We start from the raw sequence: 26,006 nt of genomic DNA, 5'->3' as shown, positions 1-26,006 counted from the left end.
ACAGGGTGATTGTTAATGGAGAACTTTTCTACCTTGCCTCTATGCTAGCTCTGGTTATCCAAACAGTAGCAAAGGAACTGTCGTTACAATAAAGAATAAGAATAATCAAATTCAACTTTCCTTCATCGCCCCACCTCTCATCTCTCTGTTTTTCCTGCCTCTTTTGGTGTATCGGTAATTGGTTAATGCATCAGGAGACTTGTAGAGATCTCTTGGCTCTTCTGGTTGCTATTGCTTAACTAATAATGCCTTAGAAAAGGTAAAGTTCCCAGGCTTTAGATTCTCGAATGTGAATACTAATATCTATGTGCATCCTGCATGGAATGAAACATGCTCCAATATGGCAGCATGTTACAGCATTTTTAGTGACTGCAGAGTCTTTCTCTGGAATAGTTCAGAGAGCAGCCACGTTGGCTAGATTCCAGACCTATAGCACCTACAACCAATACGATTTGGGGGGGTTATGAGCTTTTAAGAGTGAAACCCAACTGATGAAAGGAGCTTTGACTCTCAAAAGCTCACTGCCCCCCTCCCTCCCTCCCCAATTATCTTTGTCTCTAAGGTGATACTGGACTAGCATGGGCAATACTTGCTGCTTATCATGTAGGAGGTGGACATGCAGTTAAAAGTAGCAGATTTGTGGCCACCAGAATCAGAAAACATGGCAATGTGTCCATATTTAATGTATGTGCAATTCTTCTTGCACATAACTGTGAAAACCCTAGACATCTTCCAGTGCAATCCTAAACAGAGATACACTATTCTTGGCCCATTGAATTAAATGGAGTTAGGTGAGTGTAACTGCTCAGAACTGCACTGTTCATAACCTGCTTACAGGATGGATTATTTTAGGATATTTCACACCATGCTCCTTTTTGATTGCCCTATAGTACAATCATGTGCATGCTTGTTCGGAAGATGTTCAGAGGGGCTTACACCTAAACAACTAGCAACAGCTTCAACCCCTTTGCTGTTTACAGTTACCATATATGCCCTTAAACATTTTAATGTCCTTGAGTGGTAATATTCCTACGTAAGGATGTCTCAAATACAGTTTTTCCTATATACTGATCAACTTGATTTCAGAATCTCAAATTTTCAACTGCGAAAATGATCTGAATGTTTCTGTTTCAGAGATCTTTGTCTGGCAATCCCCACCTTCTCGCAACACTCGTCATCTGGGGAGGTTCTTTCAGCACCAGGTGAGCTGCTTCCCTTGCCCTAAATCAGGCCCATTCAGCCTCTTCTAAGCCATCCCTTTGGCCTCTGTCACTCAGCACACTCCTATGCCAAAACGGATCCCCTCCGTACCGACCCACAAGAGAGGGGGCGACCCTCCGCTTCCCTCCCCCATGCCTCCAACCCCCCACTCCCTCCGCCGCCTCCCCCTTCGGCACTCACCATCCTCTACTACGCGGCTCCCGGTTACCATGGGCAACTGCGTCATGCGCAGGAGCGCACGCCTTTTCCCTACGTAAAGCGTCATTCTCACGTACGTTCGCTCAAGCGAAGGTAGGAGCCTGGGCAAAAAAGCCAGCGCCGCAGCTCGCGCATGCGAGCTGGGTCTTTGCAAGTGGACCGCCTTCCATGGGGCTACTCGTTTTCTCATTGGCCAGGAAGGGCCACGCGTCCCAGCCAGGGGGCTGGGCGGGGGCGGTGATGTCCATGTGCGCTGCGGGGCATTGTGTACTGAATTGTGTACTGCGAGAACTGCGGGTAGGAGTTGCATTGGGAAGAGCGGGGACATCTCGAGGCCGGGGAGGGTAGTGAGGGCTGCCTGCGGAACAAGCAGCGGGACCTGCGTAGTGGAATGAATGAATGAGTCTCCTGGAAAGCGGAGAAGGAATGCAGGGCTCTGGAAAAGGACAGGCTAGTGCAGGGGTAGGGAACCTGCGGCTCTCCAGATGTTCAGGAACTACAATTCCCATCAGCCTCTGTCAGCATGGCCAATTGGCCATGCTGGTAGGGGCTGATGGGAATTGTAGTTCCTGAACATCTGGAGAGCCGCAGGTTCCCTACCCCTGGGCTAGTGTGATATGTGGCAAAGGGAGGAAGTGAGGCAGATGTATCACTATCGAAAGTGATACATGCTTGACAGCGTCTGGGAAAGAGACTGGCATGAGTTCCCAGTTCCTCGTGCAGCACAGTGTTTTGTGAGCAGACTGGCTCGAGATCTGAGATGTATCCGTCTCTGTAGCTAAGGTTAACATTGGGCAACCCCAAATTAGGCAGCCCCGTGATCAGCTGACTATTGTCTATGACAGAAGGAATTGGGAACCAGGAACCCCAGAAAGTTTCAGCCCCATTAGATTTTTAAAATTATTATTTTTGAAGTATTTTGAAAGGCAGTGCGGCTGTTACTTAGCCTCATCAGCTGTAGAGTAGGAAGGAGTTGCAAAGTCAACAGTAGAGAAGAGGCTTAAGTAAAATTAGGCTACGCAAAAAGTCTTCCAGAATTGGTTTGAGAGCAGATTGAGGTCTGGGGTGGAAAGAATAGCATAGCTACCTGAATCTGCCTTTGGGGTTAGACCAAGCTTCAGTATTGTGCCTTAAACAGTGGCCTGCCATATGTTTCAAGGAAACTCTTGTGCACAGCCTGATAGTAACATGTATCCCTTGTTATTTACCCCTCATGTGGTAGTTGTAAATGTGATCATAGATGTTCTGTATGGCCATTGTGGTAAATGGCCATTGACAGATCAGTTCTCTAGTTGTTGGGCGGGAAGCTTTCTAGGCTTCAAGGCATAACCACATCTCTTGTAATTAATTCCATAGTTTCTGTTGAGTGAAGATTCTTCCTCTTCTCTGTCATTTATTTGCAAATTATTAGATCAGCCATCTTTGATGTGTCTGTGATTAAGCTACTGTGGTGGCATATATATTCAGTTACTTGCAATGCAATCCTGTGCATAGTCATTTCAGTCTAAGCATGTTGATTTCAATGCACTTAAACTAGAGTATATCTGCATAGGAGTGCTCTACCAAAGAAGGTTAGGTGGAGAATGAGGTGTTGGGGAAGTGGGCCAAGAAGGGGTTGATTGGACAGTAGGCTGTCAGCCATTGCTAAGGTATCATGTGGTGGTATCATATGGAGGAATGCAAGAAAGGGTAGTTGAGAAATCAAGTGACTTAAGATGCAATCCTAAAAACTCTTTCCTGGGCATAAAACTTATTGAATAGAATAGGGCTTCTGTTTAGACCTGCTTCAGATTTTTCCCTAAAGTGAACAATGGTTGACAAGCGAGATCTTGAGAGCATAGATAAGCTGTAGAAAGGAGGCATCAAGCAGGAAGTGAGACTTGGGCTGTGTATTGTGGACAGGCAAGAGAGGAAGGAAGGCCAGAAAGTCAAAGTGGTACTGAGCTGTTAAGTCTTAAGTGTCTAGGCCTAGACAGAAGAGTTCTGCCAGTTTTACTTGTGCTGCTACTGGGACCTGTAGGATTGCCAGGTCATTGAGGACTAAAAACCAGTGAATAGAAGCTAACTTTCACTTAATTATTGGAATCAGACATCTGTTTGGGTTTCCAGGGTTATAAAAATGTATCATGTCCTTCGCTAATAATTTTTCCCTTAATCTTAACAACACTATCAGTTTTAGTTTTTCCTAGTTGCAAAGGTTTGCAAACTGCATGACCACATCTGTATGTCAGTTTGATATGCACTTTGCAGCTTTTTTTTTTTTTTGCAGTAGTAAGGCTAAAACTGTGCATAGTGCATTGAATGTGGCTGCATTATAGCCTTGAACAGGGCTATTTTGGCAAGTATTATTACTTGCTGTTTGATTTTCAATGCCTTTCTTAATATTTCCTAACATGGGGCTGAATCCTTTGCTGTATTAGCAGAAGGCACAGTGGGGGGGGGTGAAATGTATTTTGCTTTTGAAATGCTAAAAATATGAAAAACTAGATTTAAATGTGAATGGAATTTCATCTTTCATGCTTCTTTGGAAGATGCTTCTGGTGTTCTTCCCAATATGTTTGGGATTTTGCTATCCAAATAATTTGGTTATTACACATCATTCATCTCTGTTTCCAGATCATTTATTTTATAATGTGTTTTCTAAAAAAGGAACTTTTCATTTTATGAGTGTTTTTAATAGTACTGACATCAGAACAGACACTTGGACTTCTCCATGTTTATTTCCTCCCATTCTGAAAGCTGTTTCTTTTCTTTTTTAAAAATCTAGTTTATCATTCCATAAAAGGACTTGTCATTCTGGAATTGCCAAGTTTTCCAGCATGCCCAGTCCAAGTATACAAGTCTGCTAGATCACCCTTCCACAAATTTACTGACTTTCTCTGAATTCTGAAAGGTACAGTAAAACAACGCTCTGAAAAAGGATGCTGATAATTTCTCAGTGAGGCATGAGGGACCAGGTATGAGAAACTACCAATTCAAGGATGTTAAACTAGTTAAGCGGAGGAATGAAGGGGAGATAATTTTTCAGTTGAGAATGGAATGTTAGCCGAAGTAGCATGTCCTGCAGACCCCTGATGAAGCATGCACGAAAAATGTAGGCGTCTCAGCGTTAATTAATTCACCCACTGCGTCAGTTGTCTCTTGAGTTCAGTTTGGTGGTTGGTACAATCTGTCTTTCTGGGTACTGCATTGCCACTATGGTAAACCAAGAGAACTGGAAGACATTGAAATACCAGTTGAACTGATAATACATCTCTACTTACTAGTAACTTCAGGCATTCTGAGAAGAAAAATTTATACTTGTGTGACATAGTAGTTAGAGTGTTAGACTAGTGTCTGGGAGACCCAGGTTTGCACCCCTGCTCTCCACAAAGATGTTTTCTGAGTGACCTTGAACCAGTCACTTTCTCTCAGCCTATACATTACATGATTATTGTGGGGATAAAATGGAGGCCAGTGCTGTAAGTCCTTTCAGGTTCCTATTGAGGAGAGAAGCAGGGCATAAATATCCATGTAATAATTGTCTACTGAAGAACACAATATTAGCAGTCCATTATGCTAGAGCAATATTCTCCTCTTCCAGTTGGGCTAGTTTGGAGCCTTTAGCAAATTATTCTTGTGTTTGTATATATAAAATGTCAAGAACCATAGCAGAATACTCTACTCTGTGTTAACCATTGTCCTATTTTGTCGGCAAATGTTAGGAACATTTGGTAAGGGGTTCCAAACTTGGATCAGAAGGTATAAGGAGAGCCAGATGGAAGAATGAACACAGTGTTAGCTATCTCTTACCTTTTTACCCCATTGTTCCTCTGAGGAGCTCTTTGTAGTGTATAGGGTTTTTTGTTCCCATTTCTGCATGGCATATTTGCTCTGTGTACAGCTGCTGTGTATATGGGAAAATTTGGATTTTCTCACCTACATGGCAGCCATTTCCCCATACTCTGTCCCTGTCACTTATTTGAAAAAGAAAAATTGGTTCTAGAATATTATTACAATAATATTGTTATTACATTTTTCCCTGATTGCCCTGTTATCATATTATACCAATATGTATACCAGATTCTCTGAATTCCCAGCTTTTATTTTTAATGGTAAGTCTTTAGCACATTCTGCTACAGAGAGATAAGTGGAAAAGTGTAATGGAAGAGGATAGAGATTTCTTTTTTAGAAAACCAAAGGAAGCTGGGAATTCAGAGAACCTTGGTACACACACTATATAACAATACCTAGGATGTATTGTCGAAGGCTTTCACGTCGATAGGTTAGCTTGAGCAAGGAGTCAGTATCACGTTGGTCTGTGGCTGGCATCTTCAGAGGATCTGAAGATGCCAGCCACAGATGCAGGCGAAACGTCAGGAGAGAATGCTGCTAGAACACGGCCATACAGCCCGGAAACCACACAGCACCCAAATACCTAGGATGAATGCAAGAAAAAATGTTGCAAAAGCCCCAGTAGCCATGGGGGGTGGAGTAGTTACTGATGGGGAATTGGTGCAGTGAAATTGTGTGGAAACCTGTCATGTGAAGTTCTGGTGCTGCCTCACTTTATCAGCAGCCACACTAACAACAGGGAACCCGCACAAGCTTGTCCCCATGCGGAAATCACCAGTTTTTTATCACAACAATCCTGTCAAGTATGCAGGGCTGGAAACAGAGGGGCTGAGTGGGAAATTGAACCATCTAGTCCTTTGAGTCTTACCATTCCTAGTTTTACAATTCTACTGCATGTATAGATTTTGCCTCAAAAGGATTTCTGCAAAGGATGAGGTAAGTTGTAAATTTTGCTGCAAATGCAGACTAACTAAAATGTTACCTGAAAGAGGGAATTATGGCGTGGTATGACATTGTTGATAGGCGATGCACTGCCGCAATTTGCTGGCGAAGTGCAAATTCCTGGTTCTTGTTTTGCATTATAAGCTTTAAAGATCTTTGCCCTGTTACATCCTCACAGCAAATTGTTCTGGTTTATCCATAGCCTTCCCACTTACATTCCTAGCCAAAGTCCCTTCAGCTGCATTTGGACACTTGAGCATTTTCCAAGGGCTTCTGAACAAGATTCCCCATTATGCACCAGTCCTGTCCTTTAGAAGATGCTGTCCATTTGCAGAAGAAGTTGAATATTTATTCAGAGGTCACAGACTGTGCCTGGTTACATGCACACAGTTCTGTTTACCTTACCCAGGCCTTTAGAGATTTAATTATTCTGTAACCACAGAGGTAAAATATACACTTGCTGAGTAAGTTAACCAGACTTAAATGGCCCACTGAAGAGACTGCCTTCTCTTACTAATAATGGGAATTATTAACATTGCATAACATTCCCTTTTTACATGCTTAGTTCAGTTACAGTATCCACACTATGGTCTGGCATTACCTAAAGAAGCCTGAAGGGACTTTTAGCTCACCCATATGCTCCCTGCTCCTTGCTGTCATGTAAAGGGAGACAATTAGTTGATTCTTGATTTTGCTGACTAGCAAATTGTTTGTGCTTGCCCTGCAAACCATGAAAAAACTCTGTTCAGCCGGCTAGGACAAAAATAATTTTCCCTGAAGCAGGTGGGACAGGATGGTGAGCTGAAAGACTGATGAATTAGCAGGGCGAGGGTTAAGTACATGAGTCTTTTCTTCGTGTCTTCAATCCATTTCCAAGCAAACACCTGGAACCATAACCTTTGCTTATTGTAAATTATGTAGCTGACCTGTAAATTGTCCTTTCTGCAGTAAAATGACAGCCCATCTTACCATGTTCAACATTGATGCCCCTCGCTGGGACCAGAACACCTTCATGGGGCGCCTGAAGCACTTTTTCAACATCACAGACCCAAGGACACTGGCGGTGTCAGAGCATGAGCTGGACAGAGCAAAGGCATTGGTGGAGAGCTGCAGGTAGCCAGTGGTAACATAAGCATTTGGGGTCTTGTAACCTTGTATTATAGCCTCAATCCAGCTTCATTATCAAAATCTTATATGCGGCTAATGTCTTTTGCTCCTGGTGGGGGGCAGTGTTAAAAATACTTGTGACATGCCATTCTGAAGAGAAGGGAAATCTTTACACTGTTTCTCTATCTTGCTGTAGTTATTTGGAATCTTAGATCAGGGAACATTAAAATACAAAGGAAGAATGCAGTGTAGAGATTTTTAGTGTTCTGTACAGGATTTGGGTACAGTTGAGATTCTTTGGTTTGTCAGTGTGTTTGCTTCAAGGGACAGCAACTTCCAGTACTCCAATGTGGAACTTATGGACTTCTTCCTCTGGTTATTTCTTGCTTGTAGGGCAGGCACAGTGCCACCGGGGACCAGCCAGGAGCAACTATTCTATGCCAAGAAGCTTTACGACTCTGCTTTCCACCCTGACTCTGGAGAGAAGATGAATTTGATAGGGAGGATGTCGTTTCAAGTTCCTGGAGGGATGGCTATCACCGGCTTCATGCTACAATTCTACAGGTGTGAACAGGAGGTTTTGTTGGTCTTCTGAGACTCCTTCCCCCCACCCCCTTCCTTCTCCCTTAGTTGTCTCAGAGAGGCTGCTTTGCTGACCCAACAGCCAGGGTTCCATGAGGTGTAGTTCAAGTTTATTCTTCTTAAAGTGTCTCCTTCATCTGAACCTAATTTTAACATTGTCCATTATTTCTCCTGTGGTACAGTGTTTTTAATGTTGAGCTGTTTGCTCCTGCTGTGCGGTTTCTTCAGGTCTGTGCTCATAATTCCTTCACAGTGTAGCATTTGACTGAGATCTTAGTTGTATTACCCTTGATCAATGTCTTGGCCTAATGTTTGCCAAGGAAAAGAGTTGCTGTTGTTGTTTGTCTAGCTCCAAGTCTAATTGTTTTCTTATTCACTAATTCTGCTATTTTTTAGAAGGATTTGGTGGAGATGGCTCAATACCAGCAGCTCTAAAACTAGTGATCCTTCTATTTGAAAAAGTATACTGCAGTCTTCTTTGCCTGAAGCAATATATCTATTCTGGTTTCTGGGCTAGCTCTAAGTCTAATTGTTTCTAGGTACTTTGTTTCGTAACCTCTTTCTTTCCCTTAGGACAGTCCCAGCTGTGGTATTCTGGCAATGGGTGAATCAGTCCTTCAATGCCGTTGTGAACTACACCAACCGGAATGCTGCAAGCGCTATCTCTGTCAAGTGAGTATCTTTGCAAGGTTATCTGGTGGCATTCGCCTTCTGTTTCTGGTTTCCAGAATGTTGCTTACTGGGCCTGACTTTAGCTTGAATGGGTTCTATGACTTGGAGGGGAAAGCACTTGGCAATTCTTCTGGCAGACTAGGGGACATAAGCAGGGGACTTGCAAGGACTTGAGGGAAGCATTTTGTTTCCTTTCTTTCACTGTTTCTTCTTTCCCTTTCCTGAAAGCCCCCATAGCTTCTCTTTTTTCTCCTAATCCTTCTCAGCTACCAGCCAACATACTTTTAAGAGCCCACCCCCATCTTTAGCTCTGTTTATTGTTTATTTACTTTGTCTATTTACTTTTTATATACCTTGCCTTTTTTCACATTTATCCTCACAATAACCACTCTGTGAGTCGATTAGGCTAAAAAGGAGAGTGACTGGCCCAGTGTCCCCTTGTGAGCTTCCATAACAGCGGGGAGGGGGTTGAACTGGGATTTCCCAACTCTCAGTCTAAAACTCTAACCACCACACTGGCTTTTCTGGGGTGGCTGCTGATGAACAGCAGCAAGCAGCCAGTCCTGGATGATTCATGCAAGTTGTGTAGTATTACATTGCCCTGGTTGGTGTTTGCTGCCAGGTCTGGCCCGGATGAGGCCTCCTTAAGCCAACATAGTCCTGGAAAGGGCTCTTCCCCCTCCCCTTGCCTTTTACTGATAGAAACCAAGACTTGAATACTAGCATACTATTGTGATCACCTAGCATTGGCTACTGAGGGCATTTGTTTCTTAAATCTTCAGGTGCTGTTTCTATTTTTGGAGGGTGTTAACTCCCACAATGTGGTATTTTTAAAAGTTTGTATTTTTGTACAAAATGGGTTTTTTTTAAGTTTTTGAAAAGATTTGTTTTGTCTGTTTATGGCTCCATTTTCTGGATTGAAATACACATAGATTAGGCCATGTTGAGATATAGATATATTAATGGGGAAATGCCATGCATCTATGTGTTCTGGGTGGTTGTATAGCACTCCTTAGGCTGTTTTCTGTAAGTAGAGCATATCAGTAATGTCAGAGACTATCCTTGGTGTCCCTGCCGTCCCTGGTGTCTCACTTCTGAATCAGTATGGCTGCCTTACCTACCACTTTTAAGGCACTTCACTAGGGATTTAGGAGGTAGTTTGGGTTGTGGGTGTTTAGGAAAACTGTGCCACTTCTAGGGAAGAGGGTTTGAAAGTGCCACTTCTAAGAGAGTTATTAGAAATAGGGTGACATAGAAGCCTATTAGAAATAGGGTGACATAGAAGCCTAGTCCCACAGAAATCAGTGGGAAGTATTTCCTATGTAATTCTAGAAGTATAATTTCTTATGGGGTTTCTGTATGAGTTGCCCACTTCACTCTTGTGGCTTTTAGTCCAGAGCCTCAAAGTGATAGGATCAGTTCCATCATTCAGCTGAATTGGGAATGTGGCTGCTCATGGAGGAATTATTTTTGGTCCTTACAATTAAACTGTACTGGATCATAGGGGAAGTACAAAAGAAGTTGGTTATTTGTCTGGATGTAGCAGTCCAAAAGCACTGTATATAGGGATTCTAGGCAGAGGTGACTGACCCACAAGATCTGTTTGTTCAGAAAAAAATGTCTCAGCCTATAATACTAATCAAGTGAATGAATTTGCCACAAACATTGCAAGCCCTTTGATGCACATCACCTGTGCTGACATTGCTTATTGATGGACTGCTGAATTGCTATCTGCTAATAAGAATTCACTCCATCTGAATGATTCCAGGCAAATTGGAGTTGCTTATGTCACTGCTACCAGTACTGCCTTGGCAACCGCCGTGGGACTCAACCTTTACACCAAGGTACTGTCAAAATGTGTGTTTTGTCCACAAAGAAGTAGCAGGACTGAGGATAATAAAGCAGGAAACTGGGCATCTCTTCCTCCCTTAGATTTTAGAAGAAACCAGTCCTGAGACTTGGAGAATAAGAAGAGTGCTTGAAATATCCCCAGTTTTTTGTAAGCCGCCTGCATTTTCTGGTTTCAGATGTTGTACAGCGCTAAACTGTTAAAGAGACCCTTCACATTGCCATAGATTATGAATTTTCTTTTGGACAGTGGAGAGGAAAAATCTTGCTGTTTGAAATAGCCATTCATATCATACAAGATTATGGGAATATGAGACAGTAGAATAATTTAGCATAAGGGGAAATCATCCGAAAGTAGCAGTAAGATAATGATGGATTAAATGTATAGCCACCACAGCACCTGCCAACACTTTTCCTGGTACCCACCAGGTAACTTTTTAGAAAGTGGAGCTTTGTCTGGCTTCACAGATTGGCTGTGCAGATATTTTAAATGTTGCTTTGGCAGTACCCACCACAACAGCATGAGGGTCTTCACAGTGTGACTGAAGGTAAGCTGGGGGTCTATTTTAAAAGGCATCTTGTTAAAAAGAACATCTGCCTGAAATGTTCAAGAGTTACTATTAGAGTTTGGCATAACCTGGCTCCCTGACATTTTGTGGTTGGCTCCATTTGCTGCAGCAGCCGATTTGTGCCACCCTGTGCCTGAATATTGAAGGTGCCCACAGGCTCAAAAAGTTTAGGGATCCCTGGATTGTGCCTTGAGAAGAACTCTAGCAAACTTGAAAAACTTGCTTGCCAATATTGTGGTATTTTACTTAATTCTAGTAAAGGTCCTACCTTATTGTTGCTTCAGAATATTTTTTAATGCATGACATGATTGTTGGGAGTATCCAATCATCTGTTGACTTCATAAAGCAGGACTTTCCCACTTCCCTTTCCTGGCCGCATCCCATGAACCCCCTGAAATTTTGTTCCTGTAGGGAAGTCAGTGAACTCTCTGAACCAGTATAGAAGTGCAAAGTGGGAGCCTAAAGTGGGAGGGGGGAAACAGCAGAAACCACTGTTCCAGAAAGAGAAATTATTCTGCTGGAAGGAACTACATGGTTGGGTAACATCCTGCCTTGTCTGTCTAAAAACCTGCAGGCCTCTTCTGATCTTACTCCTAACTGCATTACATTTTTCTATACAGAGAGCCCCAACTCTTGTGGCACGCTGGGTCCCCTTTGCAGCAGTGGCTGCTGCCAACTGTGTGAATATCCCTTTGATGAGGCAACAGTAAGTCTTCTGGCTTTAGATTTGAGGGGCCTTTAAGGAGAGAGGGTTAAATCTAAGATAATTATGACTTGCTTCACTGATTTTTAAAATATATTTTTATTGTATAGAGTATTTATAAAACAATTACATACAGTATATTTAATCAAACTAGAAGAAATAAGCACAAGGCGAGAGGTAAACAAGACAAAATGACAGGATTGACCGAACTCAATGACTCGCCAAATGACAAGGAGAATGTATAGTAGTATGATAGATATTATTTGTAAGAATAACTGTAGCAGTATATGCATACAAAGATAGCAGAGTGTCAAATATTCATTAATGGATAGAGTCGATTCACAAGTCCATAGAGTTCTTCAACGGTAACAGTTTCATGCAGGACGTCTTGGATCTACTATCCTTTCAATATCATACAGGTAAGTCAATAGGCAAATATAACCGGATGGAAAACAAGATGAAAGCAGACAAGGTATTGTAGAGAAGCGGTCCGCTCACCATTACTGCCACGGCAACACGGAACCGAAAGAGCAGCAGAACGCCTGCGTGCTAAGAGTGCGTTTTTGAGCCGCGAATCTTCTTCAGTGCGTGTATAAATTCATTGTAATACAAGTTCTTGTTTCCAATAAATCTCATTCAATTGTTTTTAGACTACTGCCACACTATAATAGCAGTGATTCTCTAGCTCCTTATTTGGTCAGTGACATCAGGGGGAGTCACTGCCCAAATAAGGAGCTCCCTCTGCCTCCCGGCTGGGGTTTAAGGAAGCCAATTAATCCGTTCAAGGCACTTTTTGGAGTGCCTCGAACAGATTAATTGGATTTACATTGATTCCTTTGGGAAATGGTGCCTCGGTTTTCGTAGATTTTGGTTTTCGTTGATTCCTTTCAGACCAATTATCGACGAAAACCGAGGTACCACTGTATATCTAGTTGATTGTCAAATATCCTTTGCAGAATCTAAGAAATACTAGAGATCCAGTCATCTGTGCAGATCCAGTTGTCTGTGCAAAATTAAAATATGAAATGCTGACCTGGCATTCCTTTGGTTCTGCTGCTGACATACCCCAGACTTTCATTCCCTTTCCTCCCAAGCAGCCTTCCCTACTCACCCCTTCTTGCTAACAGCACATCTGTCTTTCGGGCTTTGTAGAGTGGATTATCTCCCCCCACCCCACAAATACATGCACAACCCATTTTCTTTTGGGCTCCTCTTCTATCCTGCCACCTTGTTCCTGCTTAGGCCAATGCTTCCTCTGTCACCCCCTTTTCCCCTATCTTTGTCCCTTTTGTTTCCCTGATAGCTAGAGCTGCTTTTAGACTGCTCCTTTTCTGCCCTTTCTGCTTCCCCCTCCCTGCAATCTATCCCGTGGCTTCATCTCTTCTTTCCCAACTGACCTTTGACTATTCTTATGAGTGCTGTATTGTTAACATTCTGCTTCTGTTATCTTGTGTAGTTGTACAGTTACAAGGTTCATAAACTTTTTTTCATGACCTCCCAATACCTACGGTCAATGATGAGAGACTTGCAGGCAACCGGCAACTGCCAGTTTTCATACAATATCATAATCTGGATGAAAATGACTAGGTCAGTAGAGTAACAAGGCTACCAATGTAGAATTAAGTTCTGCTAGGTTGAATTCTCATTACCCTTTTTATTACAGACAGTGATGTAGTGACGACAGCCTAGTCCAGTGGTGGCGAACCTTTGGCACTCCAGATGTTATGGACTACCATTCCCATCAACCCCTGCCAGCATGGTCAATTGGCAGGGGCTGATGGGAATTGTAGTCCATAACATCTGGAGTGCCAAAGGTTCGCCACCACGGGCCTAGTCATACAAAGTGTAATTCAGATTACATTTTTTCCCCTGATTGCCCTTTTATCATATATAAGCAAGAACTGTTAACAGGAGAAATGTTCACTTGTGATGAACTTAATTGCCACAAACAGGTAATCTGCAGTCACCTTTAAATGAGAAGGTTAAACAAGGTGTATTGTCAAAGACTTTCACGGATGGATTCAACTGGTTGTGGTGGGTTTTCCAGGCTGTGTAACCATGGTCTGGTGGATCACCAGACCACGGCCACACAGCCTGGAAAACCCACCACAACCAGTTAAACAAGGTGACTCAGCAAGTGAGGACCCTCAACAAAATGTTGCTGTGGGTTTAATATAATTTTTTTAAGCAAGAAGAGATAGCTCTCTGTCTCCCCCAAAGTACTTCCAGCACAATCCCTATTGGTAATTTCTTTATAGTCTTGCAAAATGTGGATTGGGATATGGAAATTCCAGAACCTGTCTTGGGAGGTGGTGTTTCACTTGCCTCTTCCCTCCTCAAGCCCTGCCCTCCTCAGACTCTAACACATAATTGCCAAGTCTTTCCCAATCTGGAGCTGGCAACCCTAACCAGGTAAAGCTCCAGTGAGTCCTCCCTCAAAGGCCAAAATAGGCCTGGAAAGGGCTTACCCCCTGCTTCTGTTTTTTTGCTGACAGAAACTGAAGCCTGGAATACTGTGATGGCCTAGCAACAGCCAGTGAGGGAATCCATTGTTTACATCTACAAGTGCTCCTTTTACCATTTTAACCCTCCCCCAAACATTTTTTTAAGATTTCAGATTTTTTTTACAAACTTGGGGCCCTTTCAGATTTGTCAAAAGATCTGTCTTGCCCATTCACAGCTTCAGTCACTGGATTTAAGTATCCAACAGTTTGACTGACTCCACTATTAGAATATAAGAATATTATATGCATGAGAATGTAGTAAAAGGCAGCTAGAGCCAACTTGCAAAATACCAACAGATATGGCAGAAAGGAAACTAATGTTCCAGCCTCCTTTCCAGAATGACTGGCTTTTTAGGATATTTGTCAAGGGTAGCCCCATGTAGAGGGCATTGCAGTGGTCAGCCTGGTGATTGCAAGTGTGCACAACCAAGTATTTCAGTATACAAATATATCTTCAGATATGGCTTTTTACAAAATGACTGCCATTTTCTGCACAGAGAAATGCTCTCTTCCCAACTTCCTTGGACAATTTCCATTTTGACCAAAGTAGCATGCTTCAGAGCAGCTTCCTTCCTGCCTCTAGTACATCAACCAAACACGCTCTGCTTACCAGTGCCCCATCCAGTACCAGTGAAAATAAGTGACTGGTGCTATGGAGATTCTACACCTGTTGCTAGAGGATGAACACATGAAGCTGTCCTGGGCTTTCAAGACCAGTGTTGTTTACTTTGCAGTGGCTTTCCAGGCCCTCAGGTGGTGGTCTTTTGCATCATCTGCTGCCTGATTCTTTTTTAAAAAACTGAAGCACTCACCATTGAACCTGGCCGCTTCTGCATGCAAAGTGAGATGCTTTACCAGTGATGTGCATCCTGACCCCTGCCGAGAAAAACAACCCAAAGACCAAGCAGGTCTGCCCTGTGGCAAATATACAGACAGAAATAACATTGTTTTCCCACCAAAAGCTTCACTTAATGTCACCAACAAAGTTTCTGCTGGGTTAGATTGCTTCCCTTCTAGTGGCTGTCTAAATATGCCAGCTGCCAGGACTCTCTATTCTAAAGGGAGCGTTCTGCAGATGCAGACCACTTGCCTTGCCTTTTCGCTCAGTCCTGTTCTGCATGTTTGATTTCACTGCTGATATAAAAAACCTTGTTCACGCTGACACAGTGAATAGTCAATGAAAGTGTTAACAACCCCACCCCATACACAGATGGTACTGATGCCAAAATTACTGCCTCGGAGAGAGAGAGAGCTTTGTTCACAAAATGCAGCCTGCCATGCGCAAAAAAGAGCTGTAAGGGCTGAAACCTCTATGGGCCGGACCTACTGTCAGTAGTTTGTAGGCTGATCTGTTGTGCAGTGCCACTCTGCTGCACTCATCCCAGCGTTCCTTCTTTGCCTTTTAAGCAGCTCAGGTGGAGGCGGCAGTCATTTGTCTCATTTTATCAGATTGTGTTAGCTGGCCCAGGAGGTGGTTCCACTTGGAAAATGCTGGTTTCTAGAAACCATGATTTGAGCTTGATTTAGCGATAACCAAACTGTGGCACTGCTTGTAGAGAAAAATAGATTTTATCATGGAGGGTTTAAGACAGAAGTGCACCTGCCTCCAATCAGTATCCCTCTGACACATCACTGTCTTTTTAGCATCTCTGCTAGTTGGCTATAGGATGTTGCTTTTGGTTTACAAACGCTTTTAGGCTGGCAAGTGTCCCAGGGACATCCCATCATACAAATATATGATGTTTCAGGAGTAAGAGAGGAACATTGAAGGAATTAGCAGAGATGGGAGTGGGGGTTAATTTGGGCAGTAACAATATTTCTGTTCCTCTTGTCTTCCATCTTCCGCTTCTAGCATAATCTCTGCACAGCTGAAGCCACTAGGGGGCAGCAATGTATTGTCAAGTTGGTTTCCCATGCTTACTCAGCTGGCGGGTAACGGTTCCTCAGCATTACATGTTTGGTAACAGCATTGTGGTCTGCAAGGGGTTCCCTAGATTGGAATGGCCCATCTTCAGGTGATTCTGTGGGATTTTGTGATTACTTTATAATATACAGGACCTTTTTGGCTCTTTTTCAAAACTTCAGCATGGCTCATAAGCAAAACAAAAAAAGTGCATCAATCAGTAATATAAATACTGCAGCATCTTATAAGAACAGCAGATCAAAGTCAGACTGGGCAGGAAGAATATTGAAAGGGGTCCTGTAAACATGAAGGGTTTCATATTACCATAGTTTGTTATGCCCAAGTAGACAGGTGTCATGTCAGACTGATCCTAAGCCTGAATGTGCACAAAGTCAGCCTGTAGTTCACACAGGCATTTTTGTTTGATTTGATTGATTGCTTGTATTTTTACCACCCACCCACCCCCAATCTCCCGAAGGATTCAGGGCAGCTTACAAATAAAAGCATATAAAAACAATACAATACAATAAATAGTATAAAAATATGAACATTGTAAGCTTTAAAAACAGATTACAACAGATGGTGTGGGAAACCTACATGGATATGGATATAAAAACAGATTTTGCCCCTTCTTCCCCATCTGCCACCACAGAGGGAGTGCTGAAGGAATCCTGGCTTCCTGTGAGATACATATACTGGCACTGAGGGGAACTGGAGTTAATCATGCTCCCACATCTTCAGCTTCTTAGAGCAGGAATCCTTCATCATATGAAAGAGAGAAGGGGAGAAGCGAGCTGCCAGCATGATGTGAGCATGGCTCTACTGGGCTGTTGCACATTCAGAGTTAATGTCTGTCACATCGCATCTGAAAAGGAACTTAACATGAGAGGTTACGATTCATTTTTGGTGGAGAATAGGGCCTTGAATTAGTAAAACCATGCAGTGTGGTTGAGAGAAGAGTGGTAGAGCTGTTATTCTAGCAACTTGACCTAACATCATCCCCAGTTCTAATGAGTTTTGTAATTTCATGCTATATGCAGAACAGAGAATCACAGAGATTCAGCACACATAAAACTTATGGTTATTTACATCTATATGTCAAACATGAGATTGTTTTCCTACTATGTAAGTGGCTGTGGACTGATGCAGTCCCTGATTAACTGTATCTTTTTTGGGACTCTATGCTTAAGTGATTTTTCCCTGGAGAATGAGGGACTGGAGGATGAATGTCGCAGCTTTGAACAGAGTTTTCCTTATGCGTCATATACAGCAAAGAAAGTACTCTGAGTCATTAAGCATGGCTGGGGAAAGGAGGGCCCAGCGGACTAGTCATAATATCTAAAGTCATGTTTCTGTGTCTGTATTAGGGAACTCATTAATGGGATCGCAGTGACTGATGAGAATGGCAATCATCTGGGTGAGTCCAGGGTAAGTGCCATCGTCTCAGGAGAGCACAGGTAGTATAATGGTTGCTGTCTTCTGGCAAGTAAATCTTGGAACTTATCTTGCCCATGCTGCTTGCAACCACAGACATCCACAAACTTTGATCGGCTGATGCACTGTAGTTTATCAGGTTGTGCTTTAAGAGCTGCTGCTGGGTCTTAGAGTTAAATTTGTTGTCCATTGCCTTTAAAAGCTTAATCTACTTCATTAGATGTACCAAATGAACTGAGACAGTGGTAGATGTGTCTATATACGTCTCACTTTGTGTAAAGCTTATTCCAGTATATGGATTCGTAATGTTCTTGAGGGAAGGATGACTACTTCTATACTAAGGCACTTCTGTCACTCTTAGGACCATTTTCCATGTGGGAAGTGGGCGGGGGGCATATGCCCATGGTTCCACTGTGGTCATCAAAGCTACTCAAGCCAATTTTGAGGATTCTTACTTCTGGTTTCTGCTTTTCTTTCCTGATACCTGGGCTGCTTCCATATGGCAACTCTCCATGTAACCCTTATGGCTGCTGTGCATGAAGAATCATCTCATTAAATCTGCATGAAGAATCATCTCATTAAACAATCCTTGGGGGGACCTCACCTCAAATCCAGCAACTGAAAATAAGTAAAGCAGAGGCTTTAGGTGTCCCCTGCAAGTTTTTGTGAGTTCTGGTAAAATAAGTGAATGATTTTACACACAGAATTTCTCCTCCTTGATACAGTCTGCACCCTCCAACCCTGCATTTCCTTCGCTCGACTGTGTCCTGGCTCAGTATTTACTAGCTCCAAAACCCCTTTTGCTGGTGCACATTATTTTCTGCAAGCATGTGCTGCTTATTCAATTTTTAAATAAACATCTGCATAGTCATCTGGTGAGTTGCCATTTCATAACTTTGCTGTTTCCAACAAGAAAGACCACAGCGTTTGTTTTTAATTAGCACATGGAGTATTTCATGCAGTGCTTCTTTCCCCCTAAGTGGGGGAACTATTTTACTTGTTTTCATCGCTGGGTTTGGGGTGGGGCTCCCACCAAGGATTGCTCAAGGAGATAGTTCCCCGTTTCTTCATAGTAGGCCTGTTTGTCTGATCCTAGAAGTGCTTACTGATTGGTCGTCAAAAAATCCAACCTTTCACTTTGAATAACAATCTTGCATGTCTTAATTTGGAGAGCCAGTGTGAAGCTGCTATTTCTTCCTTGCTTCCTTCTCAGAGAGCTGCAATCAAGGGGATAACCCAGGTGGTGATTTCCCGCATCACTATGGCTGCTCCTGGCATGAGTAAGCATCCAACATTTTCCCCTGGTTGAACTGGTGACTGGTAAGCTGTGCTGGGGTGGAGCCCCCTGTGGCTTGCTAAGAAAGCTCCCTAGAGCTGATGAGAAGGAGAGAAGAGGATGACAGCCTTGTAGTTTGCTGTTCTTGTACCTCTGCATGGTCCTTCTCTGTCCTAATTAGCAGTTCTGTATTCCATTTACTGGGTAGTAAATGGAATACAGAACTGCCTTTGCTATTATCACAAAGCCACATTTGCCCAAAGAGAAAATGGATTCATGATAGAACATTAACAGAGGCAGATGGGGGGAAGTGCAAAAAATGTGAGTGGCACCAGAAAAAAAAAACACTTTTATCAGGGCTTGCCCACATGGCTAGTCCTCCAGGACTTGTTTATTAGTGTGTGATCACTGCGTTTATGAAGCATTATTGTGGACACTCAAAGTAGTTTGAGTTGTAGCCACATTAATAAGTTCTTCCATGCTTCTTGGAAAGCTGGTGCTATCCAAGTTTCTTCTGCATATTGCAAGCTTGCTGCCCTCACTTTCTTTGAGTCTAAATGGGGAAGGCACTCTTAGGAGAAAGCCTGTCCCTACTGTATGTTGTACAGCAAGCATCAGAGAGGACATGGCATGAAAAATAGGGCTCTCGCATGCTGAGGTGGCTACTAATGCCATGCTTTTGTTCTCTCTCCTCCCTCCCCCTCCCCCCCACTCCAGTTTTGTTGCCTATCATCATGGAAAAACTAGAAAAGTACCCCTTCATGAAAGTAAGTAGCTCAAGAAATGTATATCTTTCCTTCTGGGTGGGTGGTTGTTTTTATGCCTCCAGAGATCCAGGGAGATTCTCCCTAGGCAATGACTGAAAATGTAGAGCGGGGCTGTTTCCGTATCGGGGTGGAAAAACTTTCTCTACTGCAGAAGCAGCAATGAGCAGAGTGGGAGGTGCATGGGAATTCTGGGAACAACTGCATTGCTATGGAAAGAGAAGTGTAAATAGATGTAGTTGCGAGTAGTGCAGCATTAGTTTGAATAGAAGTAAAACTCTACAACACCTGGGCAGTGGAACATTGTGGAGTTGTCTCCTCATTTTAAATCAGAGATGGAGTTATTTGAGAGTACCTTGAATTAGTTGAGGGTGCTAGCTAGGCTTCCTCGACTTTCTGAGACTGTCTAAACATCTGCTGTTTCCGGCAGACCTTTCAGTGTGATCGTATGCAGTTAGTGCACTTAAAATCCATTGAAGTAATTCAGCATAGGATTGTACTGCCTGATTGTACTTGTATATCTCACTGTTCTCTTAGTATATCCCACCCACCCACTGACCTTTAGAATTTTTCTGCAAAGCTAGCATTAGGGTGGGCTGGGTTCCCAAGACTAAAGATGACAAATTCAGGATTGCATGTTATACTGTAGACAAAACCTGCCTTGTAAATTTGTCCAGTGCTCTCAGGTTTTAGTAGAAGATATCAAAGTTTTGTTTTGTTTCTTCTGATATGTCAGCACCTAATACCTCTAGAACTTGAAAGGTTGAAGTCTTGCTTTCTCACATGTTGCTTTCTTGGTGCAGAAAATCCAGGTTCTTCATGCTCCGTTGCAGACAATACTTGTTGGGGGATTGTAAGTATGATTACTCATTGCTTTTATAGTTGCTAGCTTTGGGCATAGAGCACTCTTTCAAACAAAATCCCCAGACTTATTATAATATATATAAAGTTAGTCATATGAACACAGGGAGAGCTGCAAGCAGGACATCTGCAAAAACTGTCTCCTTTTTATGTCTATGTAGGCCAGGATTGAGTAGTGTTCACATGCCAGTCCTACCTCCCTTTGAAGCCGTTGGCAAACTACCCAGCCCTATTAAACTGCATATGAGAAGGAAAAAGGAATGGTTAATGGAATCCCCTAGAATGCTGGGTACAATTACTACTGTTGCACATCTAGCAGGGTAAAGGGAAAGTCACTGGCAGGTAACATGGGAAGGCTGGGCTTTTGGTCTGGCTTCTCAAAAGGCAACTTCTTAGATACCCACAAGGAGTTTTATCAATTGCACTGACTTGGGAATTGTAACAACTGTTGTGTAGGCAACCTCTAGAAATAGGGTGGGAGACACCATAGCTAAGATACCAGTAAAAAGCCTTATGCCTTTGTGTTGGAATTCCCAAGGTCTGTAGTACTGCTGTGTTCACAGTTTGTAACATAGTTGTTGAACTTTGCAACTTTAATATCTTGCAGCCTTATCTTCATGGTTCCATTTGCCTGTGCTCTCTTCCCACAAAGGAGGTAACAACCTTGTTCTTTTCCAGTTGTCCTGTGTTCTTTCCTTCCTTTTTCTGTGCTTATATGATAGCTTCTGAATTGGGAAGTCACTGCCACTCCTGCTGCCAGACTGCTTCAGCTGATGGGCAGGTTCTCATTACTAAGGGATGTAGTATGATGGGAGGAGGAGCTCATCTTTTCTATCCAGGAATAGTTTGGGTTTGTGCTCAACAAACGTGCGGCATTCATCTAGGCATGTCTGCCAGGCAAATCCCATGGACTTTAATGGAGACTTGCTTTCTAGTAAACGTACCTAGGAATGCAGCCTTGATGTTGACAGCCTTGATGTTGTGGAAGCTTTCTGAGCTTTATTTCCTGACCAGAACGTTTAACAGAAAGAGTCATATCTAGCTTTGTTGTGTGTGATTCTTTAAACCCAGATAATACTTCTTCTTATTCACACACAAGCAGAATAATTTATTTCACACATGGAAGCAAAATAGCTGTTTCATCTGGGATTCCATTAAAAAAAAAGCTCACCATCCACTTTGTATCTTTGTCTGTGATTTATTTTTGTATTTGTTCTACTAGTTTGTGCTTAACGTTCCCCAAACTGGCACAGAATGCAGAGTGTGATCAACTGTCCAGGAGCTATAAGCCTGGATTTCGCACACTTCACTCAAATGCAGCGGTGCCCGTGCACGCTCTCTAATTTGCCATCATCTATTATGTGACCTTTCTCTTGAGGGACAGCAGATATTGTACTGCTTCACTTTCTGCCTCTACTGATTTTGGAGAGAAGAGAGAAATAGCTGCAGTTTGCTCAGGGGCAGTGTGCATAGGTAGTAGCATCTGGCAGCTGCCCACTTCATCGCCATGTCACTCAGATTCCTCTAGCAAAGGAAAATGTGTTGAGTGGAGATGCAGGATGGCAATTGTGAGCAGGCCACTAGCTCCTGTTACTAAGCTTAGAATTAAAGCTAGTGCCAACATTAAATGTGAACGGCAACTAGATTTGTAATGTGTGTTGCACCTCTTTCTCTTGTCTGTTGCTTTTAGCACGCAGGAAGAAACAAGGCCTGGCACTTTGAAGCTGTTTGTTCAGTTTTATACAAGGGTATTCAAGGGTGAGGTCATGGCATGGTGCCAGAACATCTGCTTTATCTGCAGAAGGTTCTAAGTTCAATTCCCCATGTTCCAGTTAACAGCTGTATATTAGGTGATGTGAAAAACTTCTGACCTCTGCCTGAGGCCCTTGAAAGTTGCTGAGAGAGTAGAGCAGTGATGGCGAACCTTTTCGAGACCGAGTGCCCAAATTGCAACCCAAAACCCACATTTATCGCAAAGTGCCAACACGGAATTTAACCTGAATACTGAGGTTTTAGTTTAGAAAAAACAGTTGGCTCCGAGGCATGTGTTACTCGGGAGTAAGCTTGGTGGTAGTCAGTGGCTTTGCTTTGAAGCAACCGTGCAACTCTTCCAATGGGTGAGTCACAACCCTAGGAGGGTTTACTCAGAAGCAAGCCCCATTGCCAGCAACTGAGCTTACTCCCAGGAAAAGGATCGCGCTTTAGTACTTCGCATGAAAATCAGTGGGGTTTAACGGCGCTTAACAGGGTTACCTACACTGCTTCCCCAAAACTAGGTTTTAGGCTTAACGATAATAATTGAGCCCAGCGGCCCAGGCCAGCCTAGGTGTGTGTGTGGGGGCGACTCTGCGCGTGCCCACAGAGAGGGCTCTGAGTGCCACCTCTGGCACCCGTGCCATAGGTTCGCCACCACTGGAGTAGAGAATACCTGCACTGAGGAACCAGTGGTCTGATTCAGTATGAGGCACCTTCATGTGTTCAAATCTAATTTGAGTTGTCCTTGCAAAAATATTGTTTTTTCCCATCATCATATGTACTAAGCACAATATGGTCCAATGTTTGTCCATCTCTTTTTCTTCCAGCTCAATTGCCTTTTCACAGCTGGAGCCTGACCTCAGGGAATCTATTGTGGCCAAAAATGGGGACAAAGTGCCCTACGTCTATTTTAACAAAGGCTTGTGAGGAGAGCTTCTGTCTCAAGAATGCGCTGGATCTGCTGACCACCTCAGCCCAAAATATTTACCTGATGATGTATGGTCTACAGATGAGCTCAAGATACTTCAGAAAGAGCAGCACTTTACCTCTGTTCCTCTGTTCCCCTTGCTTTGGGGCGAGGTTGCATAAATATGGGCAAATGTATAAAAGATTTAACCTCACATCTGTTTCTCACATCCCCACTCCTTGGCCTGAAAATGGATTTGGACTTTGATCTTTGTCTTCAGTGGAGGAAACCTTCTGTCTGGTCAGAAATGGAACGATAACTTTTAACACTCAAGTGCTTCAATACCCTGTTGAGCTCTTCCTCTCAGCTCTGAAGTTCATACCTCAGTGTCCTTACTTGCTTCAAGAAAGAAACTTTCCAGTTGCCTTATATTTTCCCTAGAATCCACTCAGCACATAGGAACATGGTGTACTGCATAATAAAACAGGCAAATCATAAAGGAACAAAAAATCCCTATATCCTTTTCTAGGGACTTCAAAAAAATGTAAATTCTTCCTGAGCTTGTTGTGCAGTCTGTATCTGCATTCAGGCATGCTTATTGAGAATTTTGCTGCCCTGAGCAGGTAGCTGGTTCAGTTCTGATGTCTTGCAAGCAGACCTCCCAGGATTTTAGATATAAGTGCCCAACATTTGACCCATGGCCTGAAAGACCCATGTTGAATGGCCTTCAGTTCCATCCAGTAAGGCTGGGAGGACAAAAGTATCAGTGCAATGATGCTTCTTCTCTCCTTGTGGGAAAAGTCAGAATGACTCTCAGCCCAGAGAACAGCTGAGAAGCAGAGCTTTTGCCTCCTCCTCCCCCGCCCCTTCCGGTTACAAGCCAGGTGATATCATGATGTGGTCTACTGGTCAGGGTACATAATAGGCCACATGTTATGCGCCACTGACTTACTACAATTAATACAAATCCAGCACATATAGACACTATTTAAAACAAATACAGCTGGCTGCCAATTAAAATCTCCCAAGCCTAATAATACACTCTCTCTCCTCTTTCTGCTGTTAATTTACCAGGGAGAGAAAAGAAAAGCAGAGGGAGAGACAGATGCTAATAATATGGTGAAGATGGTAATAATATAGCACAAGATGTAAATATGAGTAAGGGATAATACTAGGCAATTGAGTAGCTTGTCGAAAGAGCTGACATTCATTGCTCTTTTTTTCCCTAGCAAATGTAGTTGAGCCCTTGAGAAGTTTGCCTTAAATCACATTGGGGCTGGTGAAAACCACTGCAACATCTGGTCATTTGCTTGATTCCAAAGTAGAAGAACTAACTTTGACCATCTTGGATAGAGCATTGGCAGTAACAATGCCTTGGTGACCTAAGCCATGATTCTCCTTGCAGTCTGGGAGTTGTGGCATACTGGCCAAGAGAAGAGATTCAGGAGGTGGCTGGTTGTACTCTGATCTGCCACAAATTCACTAGGTGGCTCTGTCAGCCATTATCTTACTCTTCCTTTCCCAGTACAGGGGTAATATTCTTGACCTACCATGTTGTTGTAAAGTTTACTGTGATAATATGTGTGTAGTGCTTTGAACACTGTAAGGGCTGTATAAATGTCAAGTATTATTATTACCAGTCAAGTAGTTGTCTCCATTCAAATGTCTCCATCCTCTATGCATCTTGGAACTATGCTATTGGGTTTTGTACTGGGTGCTATGACTGACTTTTCCAAAGATCTGCTATTCATGACCAAAATTTGTTTTAGGTAGTTTCCACATGGGACTAGGCTTGTATAGTTTCCTGTTGCTGGTATGACTCCCCTGCCCAGCAGCGGCCTCCAGCAGCAACCAATATTATTTCATTTTGTTACAAACTTTTCTCTTATATCTCTGCAATGAAAGGAACTAGAGACTTTTTAAAAAACCCTGAAAACTGGGAAACCACAGAACTTTATTGTTATAACGGTATTATCAGTATAACATAACATTGTTTTTAAAGGCTTGCAGGTGGTGGGGAGAGGAAATAGGAATAGGGTGCAAGGTCCAGGAAGTATAGCAACTATGTTTGCCCATACATGCAATGACATACTTACACAAGATCTTGTCAGCAATCTCCTCTCTCTCCCAGGTTGTACTTTGAGGAGCCATTTTGAGAATGAAATAGCTATTAGGTTCACTTCCTGAAACCTCAGTATTGTGTGCACAATATATTTGTGGTGGAAAGTGCCATCAAGTCTGAGCTGACTTATGGCGACCCAATAGGGTTTTCAAGGCAAGAGATGTTTGGAGGTGATTTGCTATTGCCTACCTCCACATCATGGCCCTGGTATTCCTTGGAAGTCTCCTATCTGAATACTAGCCAGGGTCAGCCATGCTTAGCTTCCGAGATCTGACAAGATTGGGCTAAGCTGGGCTATCCAGTTCAGGCACACTTCCTCAAGTGGAAATGCCAGTGAGGATACAATGAATGATTTAGTGCAACTGGCTACCACTTCCTTTTTAAATGGCTGCCTTTACATAAGAGCTCATTTAATATAGATGGTGTGGCTTATGATGAGAATATTTCCATTCCTGGTAACTAGGCAGCCAATTGTTTTGGGATTATCTTGCCTTGCATTAAAGCCATTCGTTTCTATGTAATAGGAGATTTCTGGCATTCTTTGTTTCTATGTTGAACTTCCCAAATCATTTTCCAGGCAAGGTGACTGCTACTTTTTATGCTGATACTACCCAGTACGCCATATCTGACAACAAGAGTCTTCTGCTCTTTGCATTTCTCACATTTGGGTTTGCTGAATCACAGTTTAGTGTTGCAAATGGGTGAAGAAAAGTTTGTTGTCGATGCCTCTGTTACATGCAATGGAACAAAAAGTTGCTAAAATAAAACATTAATTTTAGAAAATGTCCATGACTCTTCCTTTCT

General features: G+C 42.9%; 2 protein-coding genes across 6 annotated transcripts in view; one reads left to right on the top strand and one right to left on the bottom strand.

Moving 5' to 3' along the window:
* Positions 1-1,527, bottom strand: part of ARL3 (ADP ribosylation factor like GTPase 3) — a 38,830-nt gene extending 37,303 nt beyond the window's left edge. The window contains exon 1 of the mRNA XM_048505120.1: positions 1,402-1,527. Within this exon, the coding sequence (XP_048361077.1) occupies positions 1,402-1,404 (3 nt within the window). The 5' untranslated portion in view covers positions 1,405-1,527. The remainder of the gene's footprint in view (positions 1-1,401) is intronic.
* Positions 1,488-25,980, top strand: SFXN2 (sideroflexin 2). Of its 5 annotated transcripts, none has more exons than XM_048505119.1 (12): positions 1,488-1,512; positions 7,144-7,308; positions 7,696-7,866; positions 8,458-8,556; positions 10,325-10,400; positions 11,594-11,679; positions 17,451-17,511; positions 18,731-18,797; positions 19,511-19,560; positions 20,361-20,410; positions 21,026-21,073; positions 23,001-25,980. In XM_048505119.1, the coding sequence occupies exons 2-12, from the start codon at positions 7,148-7,150 to the stop codon at positions 23,098-23,100; spliced, it is 969 nt and encodes a 322-aa protein (XP_048361076.1). In that variant the 5' UTR covers positions 1,488-1,512; positions 7,144-7,147; the 3' UTR covers positions 23,101-25,980. The 5 variants fall into 5 exon arrangements, with proteins under 5 accessions (XP_048361076.1, XP_048361073.1, XP_048361074.1 ...); XM_048505116.1 differs by lacking the exon at positions 1,488-1,512 and adding an exon at positions 1,642-1,716; XM_048505117.1 differs by lacking the exon at positions 1,488-1,512 and adding an exon at positions 3,938-4,312.
* Positions 25,981-26,006: the final 26 nt, after the last annotated feature.

This window comes from Sphaerodactylus townsendi, linkage group LG08 (genome assembly GCF_021028975.2).
Source record: "Sphaerodactylus townsendi isolate TG3544 linkage group LG08, MPM_Stown_v2.3, whole genome shotgun sequence".
NCBI classification, from domain to species: domain Eukaryota; kingdom Metazoa; phylum Chordata; class Lepidosauria; order Squamata; family Sphaerodactylidae; genus Sphaerodactylus; species Sphaerodactylus townsendi.
Note: the sequence above shows the minus strand (reverse complement) of the source record. Positions and strands in the feature narration are given on the sequence as shown.